This window comes from Apis mellifera, linkage group LG11 (genome assembly GCF_003254395.2).
Source record: "Apis mellifera strain DH4 linkage group LG11, Amel_HAv3.1, whole genome shotgun sequence".
Classification (NCBI taxonomy): Eukaryota; Metazoa; Arthropoda; class Insecta; order Hymenoptera; family Apidae; genus Apis; species Apis mellifera.
Genome location: NC_037648.1, coordinates 11,440,324 through 11,462,298, shown reverse-complemented (window position 1 = coordinate 11,462,298; position 21,975 = coordinate 11,440,324). Strand labels below are relative to the sequence as shown.

Here is a 21,975-nt window from a genome sequence, read left to right as displayed (position 1 = left end):
TATTTCGATTATTGTTAAATAATAAATCTAAAAATAATTATCGAATCTATCTTTCCAATCTATTTGACACAATCTTATATTTAAATGTATCAAATATTTTATTTTGCAACAAATATTCTTCTTTGCTTATTCTTCGGATATTTTAATTTTAATTTAAAAAAATTTTCCAAATTTTTGAAAAAACTTTCATTAATTCATAAATATAATAATAAAAATCAATAAAATATATATACATATTCTGCCTTTTGTTTATCCCTTATTATTTCCTCTTAAATAGAGGCTACGAAGATTTAGTTAAATTAATTTGTAATAATTAGAGATGCTAGTTTCGCAATTAAACGTAGAATGAATAGTTTCCAGTTCACAGATACGTTTGACGGTGTTTTTAGGGCGCCGGATGCACGGCCTTGCTTGTGGCGGTTGTTTCCCGGAAGCTCGAACTCACCAGGGCGGAGAAGCACGTTCACAACTTTATGATGGATACGCAATTAACGAAAAGGGTAAGACGCAATCTGCTCGTACATCTTGCGTGGGATTGTTCTCCTAGACGTTAAGTACGTGTCTCGGTGCTTTCTCCAACGTTGAATAATAATCCGAAGACAAGAATGTGTTGGCCGTTATTATCGTTGGCAAGATACAATTGATGTTGTGGCTTTTGTGCCATCGAGCTCGTATTTAACGAACAATTAACGTTGAAATTTTATTCGTTATTTGATTGTTTATCCTTCGTATTAATCGTCCATTCGTTTTATCATTTAATCAATTTAAATTTTTCACTCTCGTTAAATCTAATTTAATTCATTATTAATTATGAATTATATTATGATTGTTTGAAAGAATTCTTCTAAAATAAAATATTCTTCAAATGACAATTAATTTCATCTTATCTTACCTTCACTAGATGATGAACAAGCGATTAGAACAAACTACACTTGACATTTTCTCATTAACACCGATCTTAATCGAACTAATATCCATCCGCTGTGTTTATTCCATCCTTGTGAAAATGGAAAATTTCGAATAAAAAATGAAAGAATAAGAAATAAATTTGACTTACGATGAAACCGATTACCCCGTACATCACCAATACGTCAAATTTATTCCTTTTATCTTCTTATCCTTTATTCGAAGTAAAAATTCAACGTTAGAATACGATTCGTCGACCAACGATACGAATGTCTGCCAACAAGAGAGTCTCGTGTTTCCTAGTTGGACGCGAAACTCGCCTAATGTGTCATTGTCATTTCTGTCCATTCTTGATGGTCGGAGCATCGCGATCGATCGGTCGGCACGACGTTCCTCGTGCACAGGAAATCGCAGCTTAAAAGGCAAAGACTGCATTCGACCTTGCTTGCCAGCCATTCGAGAAGATAGACGTGAAAAATGAAGAAGAGAAAGAAAAATGACGGAGGTCAGAAACCAGACCTCTTTTTCGACATAACCTGTATGATCGATCCGCTTTTCTCCCTTCGAAGGGAAGGAGGGAAGATATTTCGTCCATGTCAATATAATCGATGGATTGAACGTTTTCGAGTTTTTGGGCGAGATTTTGAGATCTGGACGAGCCAATATCCCGTTTATGAAGTATTCAATTTCGTCGCAGTCGAGAAGCAGCATGTGAACGACAGACGTCAGTATTTGACTCTCGATCGGAAACTTCATCGCGATCGATGAATTACGACTAACTTGGTGATACGTTTAAATCGAAAGAGTAACGGCAATAAGGATGGTTACGTGTCTGTCAATTCAGCTGAAGGGAAAATTCACGATTTAAAATTCGAAATTCGTGTTCCAAGTATACGTGGAACCATTGTTTTCGCGATAACTGGTTGCTAGTTTCGCCATTAGTTGAGATAAATAACTTCTTCAAACGATTATTGGACGTTCGAAATTGCCAACCTATTTTATCGCGAATTCGAGAAATTGGAATTCTTCTCCAATTAACGACGAGTGAAATTGGTTTCAGAAAGTGTACACCGTTCTTTTTACGAGCCTCTATTTTTTTAATTTCGACAGAGATAAAATATATCGGTGGCAATTAGAAATTTAATCAATTTTAATTTCATTCGAATTCCATGGATCATTTAAATCGTGCAATATATAAATCGTGTAATGTACTATGCGAACGATTAAAAGAATTATGACTATGGCAAATAGTATTAGCTCGTCGTGGCTGGATAAGTAGTACAAGTCAATTGTAGTCGAACATCGAATATAGGTTAAGATCAGCAATTTTCGACCAATGCTAAAATAAAATTAGAATAAGAATTAAAATCATTTTTTTCTTTCTTCGTATATTAATCTATGATAATATTTTTGCAGCAACGATTTCCATTCCGTTCATCGATATCTGTATCGATCTTTCGATATTTCACAATAAACGTTCACATTGATTCAACGAGGCAATAAAACGAAACGAATGATTATCATTTACGGAGAATGGAATGGAAATTATTTTGAAAAATGAATATAATTTCCCATAAATCTACCAAAATCGAATACCAAGGCATTAAATTCATACCTATTCGTCAAACACGAGTAACGAGATCTGTTCTGTTCCAGTTGAAGAACGCTGCAGCGAACGTGTTACGCGAGACGTGGCTAATTTACAAGCACACTCGGCTGGTGAAGCGTGTCAATCCGGGACGTGTTCGAACGCATCAGCGGAAATTTCTATTGGCTATATACGCGTAAGTCGACGTACACGCGACATATTTTGATTGGCATTCCCCCATTATAACAGGGAACGATTATAATCCTCGCGTGCACCAACTTTTCAGGCTGAGGAAAGTCAAAATGGATCAGCGAAAATTAATGGACAATGCCAACACCATCACGGATATGGCCAAGGTACCAGCACGCAAGTAACTTAGAATTCAATTAAACTTCCTTGGCCCCGCTCTCCTCGTCCATGGATTCCATCGGTCTGCCACCTTTTGTGCCAACAAACTCTTCCTTTTCACGATCTCTATCCTCCACCGTGAAAAACATTGTTTCCCGTTGCCTCGTAACGATACAATCTATTCCAACTTGTTGTTCGTTAATCCTCCATTCATGCAACTTTTCAATTGTTCGCTACATCGCGAGTCCTGCGAATGCCTGTTATTCTGATCGCTCAACTGGTCGTTCAACTGGTTTTTCTCTATGGATTCGTAGCAAAGCCAATATTCTCAATGTTAAACTTAAAAAGAACAAAACTTATCTTTTCCAACTTTCGATCGATATTGCTTCATAATTTTAAAATCACGCTTCACCTTATAATGTGATACGAGATGAAAAGTTCGTTGATGGAAATCATTTTTTTAAAATTCAGAAATTAATATTCACCTTAGATTAATTAGAAACAAAATATCGTTAAAATGTTATCAAACAAATCTAATCTCCTTCTTCAACGATACCAAAATCTCATAATAATCTTACAATCTAAATAACCTAACCTTCCCCAAATCATTCCCCAAATAAAACGCAATGTATATAAATCGTATGAAACACAATTTTTAAAACGTTATCGATCTAGTTTCCTGCATTCTCATATTCAATCCATATATATATTTCTATAACTATGATACAAACCTAATGGCTTAATCGTTCCCCCGAACAGACGCAGAACACGGTGTACGAGATCGTGTCGGACATGAGCACGCGTCAGGACGCACTGGAGGAACGTCTGGGGGGCATGGAGGATCGGCTGATGAACCTGGAAGAGAAACTGACCGGGCTGCAGGCTCAGCTCGAGCTGCTGCCCGAGGAGTTGACCAGGTGTCTGGCCCAGCACGCCGAGCGTATGGAGCAGAGGCGGAACTTCCTTCACCCCGACACAGCTGTCGCGATGTCGTCGACGGGCGGCGGCGGCGGCGGCGGCGGCGGCGGCGGCGGTGGCGGCGGTGCATCAACCGGGAACAGCCTGACGATGGGCATCTCCGTTTCCGCCCATCACCCTCTGGCCAATCTGTCGAACTCGCTGCCACACTCGAGGAGCGTGCCAAGCGCGCCCAGCACCACGTCCCTTCACCCTTGGCCGGCCAATTCGATCCTGCCGCCAGTCTCGAGTCGTACGCCACACTTGGTGCCCGAGACAGGAAGGCATCACAGTCTGGCACATTCCACGGTGGCCACGACCACGACCTCGCAGTCGGCCACCAGGCTCACCTCGCAATCTGGGATGGGAGGGCTGGGCAACAGTCAGGGGTCGGACACATCTCCACACAGCTGAGTCTCGTCTTTGCAGCCGCAGCACTCGTATTAAAAAGGGGCACGGGACACGTGAACGTCTCCGTGCCCCTGAACGACGCTCGCGTACCATCGAGTCCCTTTCGCCGCGATTAATTGGTTCTCCGAGTCTCTTCTTTCTCTTTTCCTTTCTATATCTCTCTATCTCTATCTCTGCTTCACTTTCTTTCTCCGTGAATCTCTGTCTAACTGTCTGTCCGTTGAACTATCTCTCGGGGATAGGAAGCTTCTTCTTCGGGTTCATATTCGGGTTCGCGCCGAATTTCGTTCGACCAGTGTTCGCGAACTAGTTTAGGTCTCGCATCCGGTTGATGGTAGTTTTAAGGTCGGCCTGGCTGTGATGGTTACGACGTGCATAATTGTTAGACATTCTCGTGTAATTAATATATTCGTTTCGGTTATTCGATTTATAACATGCGCTAAGAGACCTATTTTCGAGAATAGAGCCTTTCGTTCAAGTTTCGCGATTTTAAGGATGCTGTATCGTAGCACGAAGTATAGCGTAGTTGACCGGAGCGGAGAGAGAGACCCAGCGGAGAAATTAACGAGTTGTAACCCCAACTCGTAGACTGCCTAAAGCTCAAGAAACGACACCGTGTACGATGTGTATTAAAACGTTTCGATGTCTGGATCTCTCGTAGCGAATTTAAACAACGATTCCTTTCGAGCGATTTCCACCGAGCCAAATAATCGAGCCGTCTCTCAGCCATCGCCGACTCGAAATCGACTCGCCTACTTTTATAGCCGCGGATAAAATGAAAGTTTTGCTGTAGCATCGACAACGGGTCCAATCCTCTTCCCGATTGACTGCGTCTTCTTACCGAGAAACAAAAAAGAAACAATTAGTGAAAGGGGAACTCTATGTACACTCGCGAACATACACTCAAACACTCGTACACAACACTTACACACACACGCACACGTACATATAGAAGGGAGATCGATCCAATGTTTCCGTGGTGATTAAAAAAAAAAGAACGAATACACAATGAACGAACGAGAGGGAGGGACTCACGGACGCGAGCGTCCTCTTCCAAATCGCTGCGAGCTGCTCCCCTGCCCAACTTGCGTGCCTGAAAACTTTTTTCTTAATATTTAAATATATATTCGACACACACACACACACACGAACTCCATCTTATCTCTGTATACCTCGTGAATTAAGGAAAAAAAAGAAAAAAAGAAAAAAAAAAGAAAAAAAGAGAAAAAATACGAAAGGGAAAAAACAGGTGGAAAAAAGAAGAAGAAAAAGAAGAAGAAGAAGGAGAAAAGGGACAGATATATAATAAGGTGTGTTTTATACATTTACGAGGGAAACGTGCGTGTGGAGAACGTCTCCCCTCGACGAGGACAACAAGAGTGGTTCTTGAGCTGGACGAGCGCACAGAAATAATAATAATAATAATAATAAAAAAGAAAAAAAAAAAAACGTTTTCGAACGCGTTTATAAGGAGATTAAAATATTAATGTTATTAGGAAAAGAGATAAAATACGCGGCACACTGTGTTCGTTACGCGAATTTTCGTTTTCCGCTTCGGATCGCGTGCGAGGGGATGGAAGAGATAGCGTGGAAAATATTTTACAAAAAATATTTTAGAAAAATAAACGATATCGACACACTAATCGAAGATAGATTTTCAAAACAACAAATTTTTTTAAAATCGTACGAGAAATCGTTCCGAACACACACGCTGCTCCACTTATCTCGCTATCTTCTCCTATCCGCGAGCTGATTCTTACTTCGTTTCCTGCTGATAGAGGGAAAAAAAAAAAAAAAAAACATATTTACTATTTTCGGAGCTGTGATTATAATAACGTCGCAAGTTTATTAAGTACAATCACGTGGTGGCGTATCGTGGCGTGAAGTTATAATTAATTCATCAACCCTCGTTGAAAATGTATTTATACTCCAAAGGGGGAGGGGGAAAAAAAAAAAACTCTCTCGAAGAGAGATATTCATAATGAATTGTTCCGTTTGTTCGAGGGAAATATGTTTCGTTGAGATTGGCCAATTTTATCCCCTCCGATTCACTCCTCACTCCCTCACTCTTGTATTATTAATATTAAGTAGAGACCAGTAGCGTATATACCATCTCGTGATTGTACTTGGCGATATAACTTTCTAAAAGACAAGTGAACACGAAGGGAAGAGGAAAAAAAGAACCAGGTCGATCAGAAGAAGAATGGATGAAGGTTATTCGAGGACAAAGAATTTCACCGCACCCTCCCCCCGAATTACGCTGGACGAGCTTGAGGGGCCATCGTTGAGAGACCACGAAGCAAACGATGGATGAATGGTCTGCATGGAAGGAGAACGCAAAGTGATCTTATCTGCTTTAACGTCCGTAGGTTACATAAGATATTATATTGTTAGCGTGTATCAAGTGTATGGGGTACAAAGGTCGTACCTACGAGAGAGGGAGGAAAAAAATTTTTTTTTTTTTTATAAAACGGTCTACGCACGATGGTGAACACGTGTGTACGTGTGTATGTGTATGTGTGTGAGTGTGAGCGTACGATGGTCTAACCATGGTAAATATTGATTTTATCGAAAATTATTGCCGATGAAAATGATGCAGCTCAAAGGGGATGCGACCCTGTAACTTGGTCTTGTTTCGAAGGGATGGTACAGGGAAGTAGTCTGTTTTTCTTAAATGAGAGGTAAAAAAAAAAAACGGAAGATATATTTGATAAAAAAATTCGAAAAAAGCGATCTTGATCTAACGTAACATAAACGAGTTTTTGGTGTATGTAGTTTTCTCTCTTTCTTTTCTTTTCTTTTTTTTTTCTTCTTAAACATTTGAAAACATTGGCGTCAGAAAGAATTGTTATCAGATGTGTTCAGAAATTTTTCGAAGTGTTCCGGAAAGTATCCAGAAAGTGTTCCGTCACCTCTTTTTCAATCGAGGAAAATATGTTAGCAATTTTTCTCGTTAGAAGACGAAATAAATTTTTTACGAGAAAACAATAATCATGGCGATAAATGTTTGAAACGTAGATCGAAGATTTGCGAATAACGAAATTAAAATTTTAAATACGTTATATGAAAATTTTTGGTCATGGAAATAAATATGTTTCCTTTGAATTGTATTATTTTCGATTCAATATTTTAGAGAATTGATATTTGTAAGATCGTATAATTGGGTTAATTCATGCCCAACTCAATGGAAACCATCACCAGATAGGATTATTTGAACAAAAGTACGACTTGAGAACGAAATTTGTAACGAGACTGAATGAAAAGACACTTGAAACAGGAAGTCGTAAGTTATCTTACAGAAAACCTTCAACATTTCTGTATACTCCATTCCCAAACTTCCGTTTCTCAACCTTTATGCTACGACGTTTTATTATGATTGAACGCATGCATATCCATTCACTGCGAAATTCAATTTAATCCTCGTGTCATTAAAATTTAACGTTCTTCACTGGAAGGATCAAACAACGCTATATTTATTATATACATACATATATATATATATATATATATACGCCATAAATAACATAAAAAATACAAAATGAAGAATAAAAAATTCTTTTTTCTAAATTAGAGAAAAATGACTAAGCAGCATAAAGGATAAAGCACCATAGTGTTCCTTGAAATATTTAAAATTAGAAATACTCTTCAATAATTTATAAAAATTCATAGACAAAAAAAGAAATATCCTTAGCCATTAATCCATCCCTCGGCTAAAATTTCTTATAAAATTGAAGCTCCTGAAACATAGTAAAAGAAAAAGAAAAAAAGAAAAAAAAAAAGGTTACACGAATATAATAAAGTTTAAAAACACCATAGTGTTCCTCGAAATATTTTGTATCAAAGTATCTAAATAACCACAATCACTCCTATAAAACCTACAAAAAAAAAAATCTCCTTCTCTCAACTACTACGCATACGAGTCATTTAGAGTAAGGATGAACTCAACAAGAATATATTTATAAAGGAAAAAAACCAAAAACAATTTTTTCTTTCCCAATAAAATCTTTGATTTATATTAAAAAAAGAAAAGAAGAGAAACAAAATTTATAGTAACGTAGTGTAAAAAATAAAAAAAGTTGTTGACAAAACGTTGAATTCACTCTTAATAATACTTCCCTCAACACTATCCTCGCCCATCCTACATTCTAACTTACCACTTCCTGTTCAAGTGACAATTTTCACCGACACCGAGAGGCGCAGACGCCCTTCTTCGCGTGTATTCATTGCGCGTGACCGTGAAAATTGTGCGGGTTCATCAGCGGAAATTCACGCCATCTCGATCTTATCACTCGGTCGATCAATCGAGGAATGGCCGAATTTCCGATCGCGTGACGTTCGACCGAGTTGAATGCGATATCTCTCGATAACGGACCCATTCGCGTCCCCGAATCGAGTTAATTACGTTTTAATTAAGGCTATAACGTTGACGTTGAGTACGTGATCGGGGGGGGGTTAAAAAAAAACGAGGGAAGACATGTTAACGAGCTGCGTCGTCGAAATTAATCGCGTCACGCGATTTGTGGCCGATTCGTTTCTTCGATTTTTATCAGCTGTACACATTATACACATGAATATGTATACAGAGGAGGAATGGTAACATCATCGGTCGTAGCGATGGAATTGTTGGAATATTTTGGAATACAAAAGTATTTGCAATATTTAGTATAACAGATACAAGAAATTTGTTGCTCTTAATCCTTAAAATCATGTTACTTTGAAATATTGATATATTTTCCAATTCTTGTTTGACAACTTTTTACCGTTTAATTAATATTGTTCCCTTTGATTAATATAGTTTACGTTTCTCACTCCAGAATTTGTTTCGAGAGAGCGCTATTTCTTCATCATTTTTAAAAATTATTCCATCGCTATGTATCGTACGAAGACACGCAGAAACAAGGATATACCTACAAAAAAAATACATAAGACACGTAATTATTATTATTATATTATGGATATACCGCGACGCATTGTTTCGTAATATATTGTTGATTTCGCGCGATTATCGGCGATGCTGTTACGTTGTTCGAGGCACTCCGTGTCCAGAGATCCGTTCTATCCAATGTGATCAATCCCGAAGATGTTCACGCCTTCGAGAAACATACAAGTGCGACGACATACATACACGCACGTACCGAGGAGAAACGAGTGTGAAAAGGGATGAAGAGGAGAAGAAGATTGGAATAGCGATAAGATCAATCGAATTGGGGGGGAAAAAATTACAGAAGGGAAGATCTGAGATTTTTTTGGGGGCGGAAGAAAGAAGGAGGAAAGAAAAGGATCGCTTGGCTAATCTTGGCCGTTGTTCCAACGAGAAGAAGAAGAAGAAGAAGAAGAAACGCGCACACATTCATTTTACATTCGCGAAAGAACAAAAGATTGTTTGTTAATATAGGAAGGAAAAGGAAGGCTCGTCTCTCTGCTCTCAGAAGTAATCGAGCATTCATTTCCGCTGAAACATTGGGACCTGGTGTGTCTTGTCCGTGTCATTGTTTCATTTCGAAAGCGTTGTTTCGCGGCCACTCCGAAACGCGAAACGGGACCAAAGAAACAAAAAAAAAAAAAAGAAGAAAAAAAAAGATACAAAACATTCTCTCATTCCCCTTTCCGTCTTCTATCCTCCTTTCTGGCCACGAAGAATTTCTCTCTCTTTTCTCCAAACCGATACGTTCCTATCCTCTTCTTAGACCCAAGATCCTACGTTATGTCCTCCTTTCTCTTCTATTTCATCTTCTGTTCTCCTATTCGTGCCTATCTTTTCTTCCTATTTCTGCCTCTCTTTTTCTACTTCTCTGTCGCGGCTCAACGATATTTTCCTGGACACGACGACTCCACACGATATTTTTATATAGATTTCTTAAAAGTGCATTATAGTGCCAGAAAGACCACGACGCCAAGTTTAAGAGGAAAAAAAATATATGTATATATATATATATAAAAGAAAAACGAAAAAAAATTAAAAATACACGTGCAGTCTCGATATTATTGATGCATTAGGCAGATAGGAGACCGAGATTCTATTATAATGTATGAAACACAGACTCTTGTATGGACGAGACGGCGCATTGGTCATGCGGGACACGTATGAGACAGGTTCGATGGAATGGAACGATACAAGAATCAATATCGATACTTATTAATAAAAAGATCGAAGATCGAGATACACTACTCGACCAAAAAACTTGAGAACCGAGAATTTTCGACTGAGAATTCTCGAGAGGTTGTTTCGCGCTTACAAAATCAAGAGCATCGAATTAAAATTAGAATGGCGAGCATAAGATTGTAAATCGTGAAGCAGCCTCCTACTAGTAGACGCATCGAGGGGAGCGGATAAAGAATCGAAGCGAAGACGAGGGTTCATATCGTGACCATAGCATCATTGGAAGCAAATGATATTCTTTAAACAACTCCAATGTCGTTTTATTTTTTCAAGCTGCCGCAGAGAAAAATGAAGGAAACGTTATTACTTCGTCCAATCATTCGTTAACATGTTTTTTTGAGAACTACGTTGCACATTACCGACGAGAATATAAGGAAGGATCACAATCATCCTTCCATGATTTTATTTCAACGAGAAATACCTCTCCAAAAAATCGTACGACCTAACATCTGAAATACGTAACAATAATCGAGTTAACAGAAGGATAATAAAGAATGGGAACAGAGAAAGGGTGCAGAAGAATCATAGAAATGAATTTCTTGCGAGAAGCAGGTAGACATATCCTCATAACAAAGGTTCCTTTTCGTGAGAAGAGTGGACAGAAAAGAAGAAGAAGAAGAAGAAGAAAAGTAGAAACACAAAGAAGAATCGTCCAAGCGTGATAATCAATGAAAAGGACTTTAAATCGGCGATCTATATATTGCCCGAGTGAAGTTGTTTCATTCGATGACTCTTCTTCATACGTTCATACACACAAATAACTATACCGCGTGTGCATATAGGACGAATTCATCTTTGTCATCATCCGAAATATTTTCGTTATTTTGAACAATATTGACGAGAATAGCCTAGCTTGACGAGTACTGTTTAAAAAAAAAAAAAAAAAAAGAGAACGATCGACAAGGATCCCAGTCTTTCTTTTTCTCTAAAGATAGAAAATTTTTTATGTCGCTTTAATCGAGGGATTAATCGTTCGAACAATTATTTCGATCGTATTGGTCAGAGTAACACGAAATATTTTCAAAGTGACAAAGTGCTCCTACCCCGTCGCAAATATGCCGAGATTGATTTGTATGTTTATACCTGTAAATATGTGTATACTATATTATGTAATATACACGATATTATAGTATATAGTGTATATATATATATATATATATCGAAACGTGTATTATGGCCTTTGTTTCATGCAGAGTTTATATACGTACGTTTTAAGGAAACGAGGAGGACGCTTTTGTGTTCAGGGGCGCGCAAGTTCTCCGACATACACGAACGTGTAAAAAAAAAAAGAAAAAAGAGAGAAGGAGATCGTCATCAAATTTTGCGCCCGTCGAGAGTGTCTCGTGAATGTTTAAATGTTGTGTATTTTACATGTGTACATATGTATTTTGTACGTTCGATAAGCTCGAGAATAATTGGGCGCAAAGTGTGATTGAATCCCCTGGGAGAAGATTTTTGAGGGTGGTTCTCCCCTGTTGTTGATGCGACGTTGATGATAATTCCTTGCGTGTCGAAATTTTTGGATACTGATCGAATGGAATAACGCAAACAGAAAATATATTTTCTTTTCGTTGATAGAAAAATATATATATATATATCGCATTTCTCTTCTTTATTGAAACTATTCCAAATTTTAAATATAACTCGTATTGAAAAATATTCTAAATCTTTGAAAAAGAAACGATGCAAAGAAAATATTTTTAAATTCGAATTGAACATCGATAAAATAATTATTCAAAAAAAAAAAAAAAGAAAAAGAAAGAAAACTTGCGTTATTCCAACCGATCGACGTTTCGAGCCTGTGCTACCTGGGAAAAATAAAAATCGCGCTATGTTCAACGCTGCGCACCGTATAACACAATGGAGCGCGTTCTCGTGTACCTCGGAAAAATATGAGAATAACCGATTGTGCACTCGGTTGCGATGTACTGCGCAATACTGCACGGGGAGTGCGTAACTGCCGCCTTCATTCCGTGAAAATCGTTCGTGCCCGTCAACGCTGACAGTCGTGAAAACGCGTCGTGATTCGAAAAAAATGAAAAAAAAAAACAAAAAAAAACAAAATAAAAAGAAGAAAAAAATAAATGAAAGAGGAACAAGAAAAAAAACGCGCACACGAAATCTACCCAAGAAACACACACACACATACATACACATGTACACATATACATAAATCGCGCTGTGAAAGAAAGAAAAAAAAGAAAAAGATCAGGCGTAATCGGAACGTAGGCTAATAATCGGACTATATCTTTGTACATAAATGTAGTTGAACAGAGACAGAGTTGTTTCCACGTTGACCCTCGTATACTTTCTTCCTTCCTGTTACGATTAATTAGCGAAACTTTCGATCGATGGGCCGACGGATTGGCAATGCACTCGAAGATGGAGGGGAGGGGGAATGGGGGAGAAACAACGTAAGATATTGACGCTTGACACGCGTCAAGATCACAGTGTGATATCGCGGAGGATCGAAAAATCGCAAAATGATTGCGATCGATCGTCTTGAAAATAAAAAAAGAGGGGGAGGAGGGAAACAGAAGGGGGAAGGTGGGAAGAGGGGTAGAAGAGAAGGATAAATGGAACATAAAAAACATAAATCGGAGAAATCGATTTCTCCGTTAACGATTTATATACCGAGAATTACCACGAGTTATTGATACATATTGGTCATTTATTATTGTTGTTATTATTACGGATGATTATTATGATTATTATGATGAATAACGGTAGCGTTTAAACAGTTTTAAACTCTCTCAAACACTTTATTAAGATCTTTACCAAATATTAACTAGCGGGCTGTCGCCATCTAACTGTTACATAAAATGACCAACAAATTACTAAGTAACGTAATACGTATTAATCTATATAGGATGATCTAGCGACCACGAGTTAAAGGGAAACAGTCTTTTTTAATGAGCTCTCTATCCATCTATCTAATCTATCTAATCTATCTAATCTATCTATCTATCTATCTCTTTCTCCCTATTTCTCTATTTTCTCTTATACTATTTACATTACATGTTGACAGGAGACACAAAAGATGAAGCAATATGGAAATGAACTAAATAATTTTCGTTTCACGAATATTGTTCACGAATTTTAAAATTCACTAATGATTATCACGTTCATTCATCACGCATACTCATCGTCACGTCATTTGTTAAATTCAAACAAAAAAACTTGTTTGTATCCGACTTGAAAATAATATTTCGGTAATCGCCTCGTCATAATTGATATAAATGCAGTTTTATTTAGACTAAAAACGATCTTTGATTGATCGACGTTAGGCTCTAATAATCGATAGTTGATGTATCGAACGGATGGTGCATTGAAAGAGATTTATACCAGTCGCTCAATTGTTTACAACGAATCGGTTTTATGAACTTTTAACTTCATATACCTCATCGTTCTAATCGTTATTATAAAAAAGTTCATTATTAATATACAATAAAGAAAAATAGAAAAATAGCAAATTAACAAGTAAAATAAAATTGAAAAGATACCTGAAAATTTCTTTCTAAACGTATATATATATATAAAAAATAATATTAATATTATTAGAAAATTGCATTTACTCAAATTGATCAAACTTTATGACACGATTTATAATATTTTCTTTCACGTACCATGTTATCGACGTTTTCAGAAAGTATCCAAGACAATTTGCTTTCACAATAGCTGCGTCGATGTTTTAATCAACTAGTCGATGAACAACATTTTTATTCACAATGCGATTCGATTGCTTTCGTAAATCTAATGCGAGTGTCGTTGACGTTGCAATTGTACAAGCTGATTATGTAAGTTCACGAAGATTTTTCTTCCCGGACAATCTTTGCATGGAAAATCACTGAAACAAAACGAAAATGTTTCTATAATTCAAATTCAATTGAATGGAAAAGACGTAAAACTACTTCGTCAAATTTTATTTATGGAATAATACATATACTTGAATTTACATTTATTACATAGGATAGAAAAAACTTATTTATGTCCTAAAAAAAAATAATTCTATAAAATTAAAAGTATTTTCAAACCTTATTTATTTAATAAAAAGGAAAACATTAGTCTAGATTGTAAAAATTAGAACAAAAATTTAAATTCATATTTTTCATAAAAATGAATAAAAATTTTATTTATTCAATAATGAATTAAAAATATTTTTAAATTTATTTATCATTGATCATTGTAAAAAAATCATAAAATCTTTTCTGATTAAAAAAAATTTAGCATGATAAATAAATTTAACATCTACATTATACATTTTTTTAGAAAGAAAAAAATAAAAATTTATTCGTATCTCTTATTCTTTTCGAGTTAGATAACACGAAGAAGAAATACTTGGCATCACTTTTACATTTTTTTCCGTGAATATATGGAGTTTTCCAAAGTAGAACTCTCAATACCAGGCTACATCTTATGTGTGTCCTTTCAATGTGACAGCCCATCGGAAAAGTTCTATATAGATAACGAAAGAGAAGTAACCCACAGGGTGTCGCGTTAGCACTTGTACATTATTGGACGATGGCTGGTGATGAAAAAGCATGTAATGCTTGCTCAACTGCGAAACAAAAAAAAAAAAAAAAAAAAAAAAAAATTGTAAATCTTTGGGTCGTTCATTTCCCAAATGTTCGGTGCGTCCACCGTAATTTAGAGAAGCCGAGAAGAAATCTATATATTTCTTGCTAATTTTCTATCGAAAAACTTGTTCAAAATACCGTTGTTACACGAGATACCGATTGTAAAAAAAAAAAAAAAGAAAAGAAAAAAAAAAAGAAAAAATAAAATAAATAAACGAACAATCGCGACGGGAGAATAAAGTGAGAGCTAGATAGAGAAACAAACTTTTTAGAAGAGAATAAAACTTAGCAAAAAAACGCGATAATTGAAAGGGCCAGCGACTTTGTAGCCAAATATAATAATAACGAAATTTAAATATCGAGTGAATGAGAAAAATAAATAAAAAAAATAAATAAATAAAAATAAAAAAAAATTTTAAACAGACGATCGCACCGCCTGTATTCCAAAAAAACAAAAAAAAAAAACTCTAGGCTTTTGTTTCGAAATTTGTTTTTCCACGAGTTCGATTTTCCATTGTGTTTCATAGGATTCTTTGTACCTAGTACTATATGACTGAGTAAATTTTAGAAGCTTCACCATTGGAAAATGGACGATTCACATATAGAATGTAACATCGTGCTGAATGGAACGAGATCGATTGAACGAATAAAAAAAAAAAAGAAAAAATGGTACCTCTGTTGTACTCTGTTACGGCGTGAAACGTGCAATGATGCAGAGTAATTTCTTGAAAAATTTCAAAGAAAAATTGCATCGGTGATACGAAGGGCAAATTGCAGAAATTTTTTTTTTTTTTTCTAAAAAATCGAAGTATCTGAATTTGATTTAGCATTTATCGAATATTAAAAAAAAAAAATATTTTATGTTATAATTTTATAAGTAAAATTTAAAATTAAATAATATTTCATATCATTATTGTCTATCTAATTATTTTTATATAAATTATTTTACTTTATTAATTAAATTTACGATAATTTCATTTTTTATTTATATAATTCCATTTCTACTTCATTCCCTTAATCACCGATTCAATTAACGCGGATGATAGCGCTCGTTCTATAGAAGAGATTATAGAATGAGGATGGAATTTATAATTTTATCAAATTCGCGAATTTTATAAAATGTAAAAAATGTGAAAATGTGAAAATCGTCGCGCGATGAATAAATTTAAAAACAATTCCCACGCAACGAATCTTGAAAGTAGTCAATATCTAATCAATTCCGAAGATACCGTAGCGGTAGATGATTTAAGAAAACAAAAAAAAAAAAAAACGAAAAAAAAATGGTGAAAAAAAAGAGAAACCAGTGTAAACGAGTAATGCCAATAACGTTGAATGAAGAATGGAAAAAGGAAGAAAACATTTATAAAGTGAATGATGTTCAAGCGAATGATGAAGAATCTTCCATTAGATTGAATATCATTATGGAGTATCGAGATTGTAATACTAAAAAAAAAAAAGAAAAAAAAATGAATAGAACAAACTGGTGTTGTTATTCCGAAACATACGAGTAACGATTAAAACGATGCGAGGTGTATATATATATACGTATTATTATATAATTAAACATAGCGATGAGAAGACAAAGAAACAAACAAAAAAAAATGTAGCACATATTTTTAAAGAGGAAAAATAAAAAAGAAAGAAAAGAAATGAATGAAACGAGTTTTCGTGTTTGAGTCGAGCGGACTTGTACACGAGGTGCTAACCACGGCGCTAATAAGTTAAAGAAAGAAAAAGAATAAAAACCTTATTAATCATAGGCGAATTAATTAATATCAAATGAAGCACCAGTCGATAAAACTTTAATCGTAGCGTGTATTTTCGAGGAACGCTGCTAAGAAAGAAAAAAAAAAAAAAAAAACGATCTTCGATCCTTTACGAAGGGATAGGAGTAATAATGACTAATAATGTTTATGAACCAATGCATTTTCATGCCGAAAAACAAATAAAATTTGCAAGTCGAATCTTATTGTCTTTTACTTCGATACATCCTGTACCTTTCCTGAAGAAAAATAAAAAAAGTTAAAACTAATTTATATAACATTTCATTATACATATATATATATATATATTTGGATCAATAAATAATTTACCAAAATAAATATCGGTGTACTACTATATGCAGTATTTTAAGGATGATTCAATACATATTTAATATGTTAATGTTTATATATTTATTCTTAATCTTGAGATAAAAATGCAGCATTCTTATCTATTATTATTTTTTTGACCATTCATAACAATATGTACAATACACATTCAGAGTTCAAATATCCACAGGATTCGAACATTAGCAATACTTTGCGCGTGTATAAGTGATTCACTTACATATTTTCATTCCTATAGATTATACTATAAGAAATCATCTAAAATCAGGAAGAGCCAGTCTGAGAATAAAAATATATATCTCCTTTTATCAAAGAATTACTACGAACGCGAATATACAATTACGAGTACATAATTACGGATTCATACAGATTTCATACAGATTTTGTACAAAGCGTTAATAAATACGCTTCATTTACGTAAAAGTATTAAAGAAATAAAATGGAAGATCTAGATCTTATCTTCGGTTCTTATCAATCGGAAGTTATATTCTCCAAATGAGAAGCTTGTGACAATTCTTTGTTTCCAATTTTTTGCTCCGTTGCACATATCGATTTATCGGTATCCGTTTTGTTGCTAACGATATCCGCATTTTTTGACCAGGAGCAACTTCTTCTACCGGGAGATTTAGGCATAGACCATGTACTACTACGAGATCTTCTCTTAGGAGATCCACTGCGAGATTTAGCTCTTGTGACCTTCACCTTTGATACCGATCTTTCGCGCCTACGTCTATAGCGATGTTTGCTATTGTTCCAAGAATTAGAACGACTTCTCGAACGAGTTCTTTTCTTTGATCTTGATCGTCGTGATCGAGATCTCATCCTTGTTGCAGATTTCGATCTTGACTTTGATCTTCCTCGTCGTTTTTTCGAACGTGATCTACTTTTGCTTCTACTTCGTCTTCTACTTCGAGATCTCGATCTAGTTTTCAATTTCGATCTTGATCGTGATTTCGATCTCGATTTGTCCCGTGATTTTGATCTTGATTTCGAACGAGATCTTGATCTCGTGGATTTCGATCGTGATTTTGACCTAGATCTCGATCTTGATCTTGATCTCGATCTACTACGACTTCGTGACCGTGAACTTCTATAATCGAAAGCGCGATAATCCTGACCTACTAAATGAGCAAAGTACTTGTAATACTGCTCGTTATACAAATGAGGGTTAAACGTATGTAATGTACGATGATTTGCAGCATTACGCCATGAAAATCCTCTACCTCTTCCTCGTAAGAAACGACCACTCCTAGGCATACCTCTTGGCAAACTAGGGTAAATCATAGGTAAAGTAGCATCGTAATACCATGGTTGTGGAAAACGTGGATAAAGCGGTGGATAAGAAAGGGATTCTAAAGGTGCAGGTGCTGAAAAAGATAAAATAATATAAATATATTTAGTGATTCGCATAAATTTTTTTTTCAGCTTATACTCACCTGTTGATGATGATGGATATGTAATATTTTGTTTTAAAACACTTTTTAATTTTTTTGTTTGCTCCTCACCCGATTCTTCACTTTGACTTACAGAATTTTCAGAATTTTTTCCCTTTTTTCGTTTCTTCTATAAAAAAGAAAAAAAAAAGAAAATGAAACTGTTCAATATAAATAAATAAATAAATAAAAATTAGAAAAGAGTATAACAAATAAATACTTTTTTCTTCTTTTCCTTTTTAGATTTTTTCTTCTTTAATTTTTTAATTTTTTTATCTTTTTTTCCATCTTTTGAATCTTCTTCTGAACTTAATATTTCAATTGTACCATCTACTTTATTATTCTTTTTCTCTTCCTTTTTTGCATCTATGTTTGTTACCTCATCTATATTAATTTCATTATTCTCCACTTTTATCTTAATACAAAAAATGAATTTTAGTCAAATTTATTATTATTAAAAAAACTATTATTATAATAAAACTTTCGTTAATATTTACCTTTATTCTATCAAATAATTCATCCAAAAGACGAATGCTTTCAAGCTGTCTTTGTGCTTTTATTAATTTTTGCCCTTCTCTGGCAATTTTCATAGATACTTTATCTTCTTCCTTCTTTCGAAATATAGTTATAGCTTTACGCTTTCGTTTCTCTTCTCGTTTTTTTCGTCTATTTTCTTTAGCTATTGCTTCAGCCTCTTCTTTCTTCCTAATAAAAATAATGTACGAATTATTATATATACTTGAAATTATATTTATGACCATAAATATTATTGCTAATTACTTTAGTTCCTCACGACGTTTCTCTTCAGCTTCTTCTTTTCTACGTAATCGTTCTGCTGCTAATGTATCCTGTGCTATAAGACGTTTTCTTTCAAATTCTCTATGTGCTACAGTACTATCACTCATATGTTTTGTTTTATCAAACGTAATCTGCATAATATAATTAAAACGATATTTTTTTAATTTAATATTAAAATAATAAATTATAAATTAAAATTCTTATCGAAATCGCACCTTAATAGCGGCCGTAAATGCTTTGTCTCCTTCTTTTTTAAGAAGTTTCATGCCACGCAATGCATCCATAGCTCTAACAAAATCCATATATTCAACATATTGAATGTAAGCATCAAAAAATATGCCATCTTCATAACTAAATTTATTTATATTTGTGCCCAGACGCATTCTAGATCTATAGGGATCAGCAGCAGGAACATCTATTCTTCTAAGTATTCCCCATTTTCTAAATATTTTGTTAATCAAGGATTCACTAGGCATTGTTGCTCCATCCTCGGTGAACCATTTAACAGGCAAACCTGTTATATGTATAGTATCTGGCCTTTCTCCAGGCTTTAATTCATTCATATGTTTAGCATCTCTGAAATATGAATCCCAGCTATGCCTTGTAGGAAAATCATCCTTTGCTTCTGCTGCACGGACTTTTAACACATTGGGAAATCCGGATAAATTTAAACGTTGAGAGTCTAATCTTGCAAGTACACGCTGCAGTCTGCATCTGTCTTGCAAGTCTCCTTCCAATCTGATAAATTCCAATGTACTCTTGGCTACCTTCAGAGATGCAAACTCGTCTGGTAGTATAAAGGCACGAATCTTCTCCATTACTTCCCATGTTGATATTGTTTTTCCTGTTTATATCGCAGTTAATTTTCTGTAAAAACCTACTATGCTAAAAATATTGTGTATAATTATAGATTTGCACACAATTTAAAACAATAATGATGTTTCCTGTCACAGAAATCAATATTATTAATAAATGCATTTGCCATTAACCTAAAAGAATCATGAGGTTAAAATATGCAAATGTGATTTCGAAAAATAATTCATATATAAAAAAAAAAAAATTATAAATATGAAGTATATATAGATGAAAGATTTTGACGAAAATTCAATCAAGAATTACAAATAAATTTAGATGCAAATATAAATATAACTTTTAAACAAAAATACAAATGAAAATTGAATATATATCATTTTTAACCATTTTACCTGGAACTTTCAGTTGAGGAAGATTAACAGAAACATTTATCTTTGCAACTGGCTTTAAGTAAAGTGCTCGTGGTGTATATAGAGGTACGATGTCACTAAGATCCCTACAGCTTCGAAATAGGTTAACAACCTCACTACTGGAATTTTCACCTACCTTCTTACCATCACTCATCATTAATCTAATGTACTTTCGTTATAGTAGAAGAAAAAATATAAAATTGTGTAATATAAAGAAAAGTTACAATTGTTAAATATCTATCTTACGACAAAGTAAACCCAGTAAGATGAAAACCATTCAGTAGAGAGGTTGTGTATCCATTCGAAATGACTAAAAATCTTTCTCAGATCTGAAAGATTCTCCTTCTTCACTTCACCGTTTAATATCGTTTCATTCACCACGATTCAAATCACTTTTGCCGAATAACTTTCCGTTTACCGATTAAATTTCATTCACGAGAACGGTTTTAATCCATCGTTTAGGTTCTGTCAAGCTTAACCGATTGAACACTGTAAATATAAAGAGAAGTCCAAAATACACACAAAGCGTCATGATAGTACATCCGCGGTTGAGTCCAAAATCGTTATGTATTGCACATACGTAGAGAACGCCACCTATGGAATTTTGATTAATCATCAAACGAAATTTATTTATTATTATTATTAATTTTTTGTTTCAAAGAATTAAATTGTTTGCAGAATTAAAATAAAGTAATTTAATTAAAGTATATTGTAAAAAATAACATTCATTTAACATTTCATAATATTCTCGTCTGTGGTCATATCAAGATTAAAGAAGGAGAGAAAATAGTGGAAAAAAGATAGAGATAAATTAAAAATTGTGAAATCAGCGCCATCTCTCGAGTATGAAAATGAAACAGATATAAACAAGAATAGCAAATAATAAGAGAAAGATAGAAACAAATAAAGAATTAACTTTTACCGCCATCTCTCGAATATTAAAAATATCATAGTAATATTTTAAAATAAACTTATCCAAAAGATAGCGCTAATAGTCAAATCTTATCTTTATCTTGTAAGCAAGCATACTTTGAAGAAATAGGTCTAGTATTTAAAAGATGGCGATGAAAATCAATTCTTATTCTATCTTTTTCTAATTATTTGCTATCCTTTTTTTACAAGTTTCATTTGCGGCACTCTGAAGATGGCGTTGATTTTAATATTTTTATTCTTTCTCTATCTTTTTCTCACTATCATTTTCTCTTTGTCTATACTTTACGAAATTTATGCATTCGAGAAACAGTATCGATATCTAATTATCTTCATTTTCTTTTTTTCTTTCTTCGTCTTTTTTATCTAATGTATTGATTAAAATATTTTAATACAGTTTAGATATTCTTACTTTCATTGTAATAAAAAATACACGTATAATTTTTAATTCATAAGTAATTCAATTGATACATGATCCATCTATTATTTGTAAAAAATATCTATGAATACAATCCAATACATATAATGCATATTGC

The 21,975-nt window shown here is 34.4% G+C and overlaps 2 protein-coding genes across 5 annotated transcripts in view; one reads left to right on the top strand and one right to left on the bottom strand.

The window, feature by feature from the left end:
- Positions 1-11,659, top strand: part of LOC410317 (small conductance calcium-activated potassium channel protein) — a 228,054-nt gene extending 216,395 nt beyond the window's left edge. For 3 of the 4 annotated variants that reach the window (XM_393798.7, XM_016914843.2, XM_006566312.3), the window contains 4 exons: positions 390-500; positions 2,563-2,690; positions 2,781-2,850; positions 3,602-4,213. In XM_393798.7, the coding sequence (XP_393798.4) occupies positions 390-500; positions 2,563-2,690; positions 2,781-2,850; positions 3,602-4,213 (921 nt within the window). Of the gene's footprint in view, positions 1-389; positions 501-2,562; positions 2,691-2,780; positions 2,851-3,601 lie in introns of all 4 variants that reach the window. The other variant, XM_006566310.3, reaches the window with a different exon arrangement.
- Positions 11,660-17,097: 5,438 nt separating this feature from the next.
- LOC410316 (A-kinase anchor protein 17A) lies at positions 17,098-21,089 on the bottom strand. Its single transcript, XM_026443688.1, has 7 exons — positions 20,492-21,089; positions 19,502-20,130; positions 19,269-19,417; positions 18,986-19,193; positions 18,727-18,903; positions 18,492-18,615; positions 17,098-18,422 (listed from the first exon to the last, which is right to left on the bottom strand). The coding sequence occupies exons 1-7, from the start codon at positions 20,664-20,666 to the stop codon at positions 17,527-17,529; spliced, it is 2,358 nt and encodes a 785-aa protein (XP_026299473.1). The 5' UTR covers positions 20,667-21,089; the 3' UTR covers positions 17,098-17,526.
- Positions 21,090-21,975: the final 886 nt, after the last annotated feature.

Coding starts and splice junctions, on each gene's coding strand:
- LOC410316 (XM_026443688.1), bottom strand. CDS start 20,666: ATGATGAGTGATGGTAAGAAGGTAGGTGAAAATTCCAGTAGTGAGGTT. Junction 20,131..20,491: donor TCCTCAACTGAAAGTTCCAG/GTAAAATGGTTA, acceptor CGATATAAACAG/GAAAAACAATATCAACATGG. Junction 18,904..18,985: donor AATTATTTGATAGAATAAAG/GTAAATATTAAC, acceptor TTTTGTATTAAG/ATAAAAGTGGAGAATAATGA.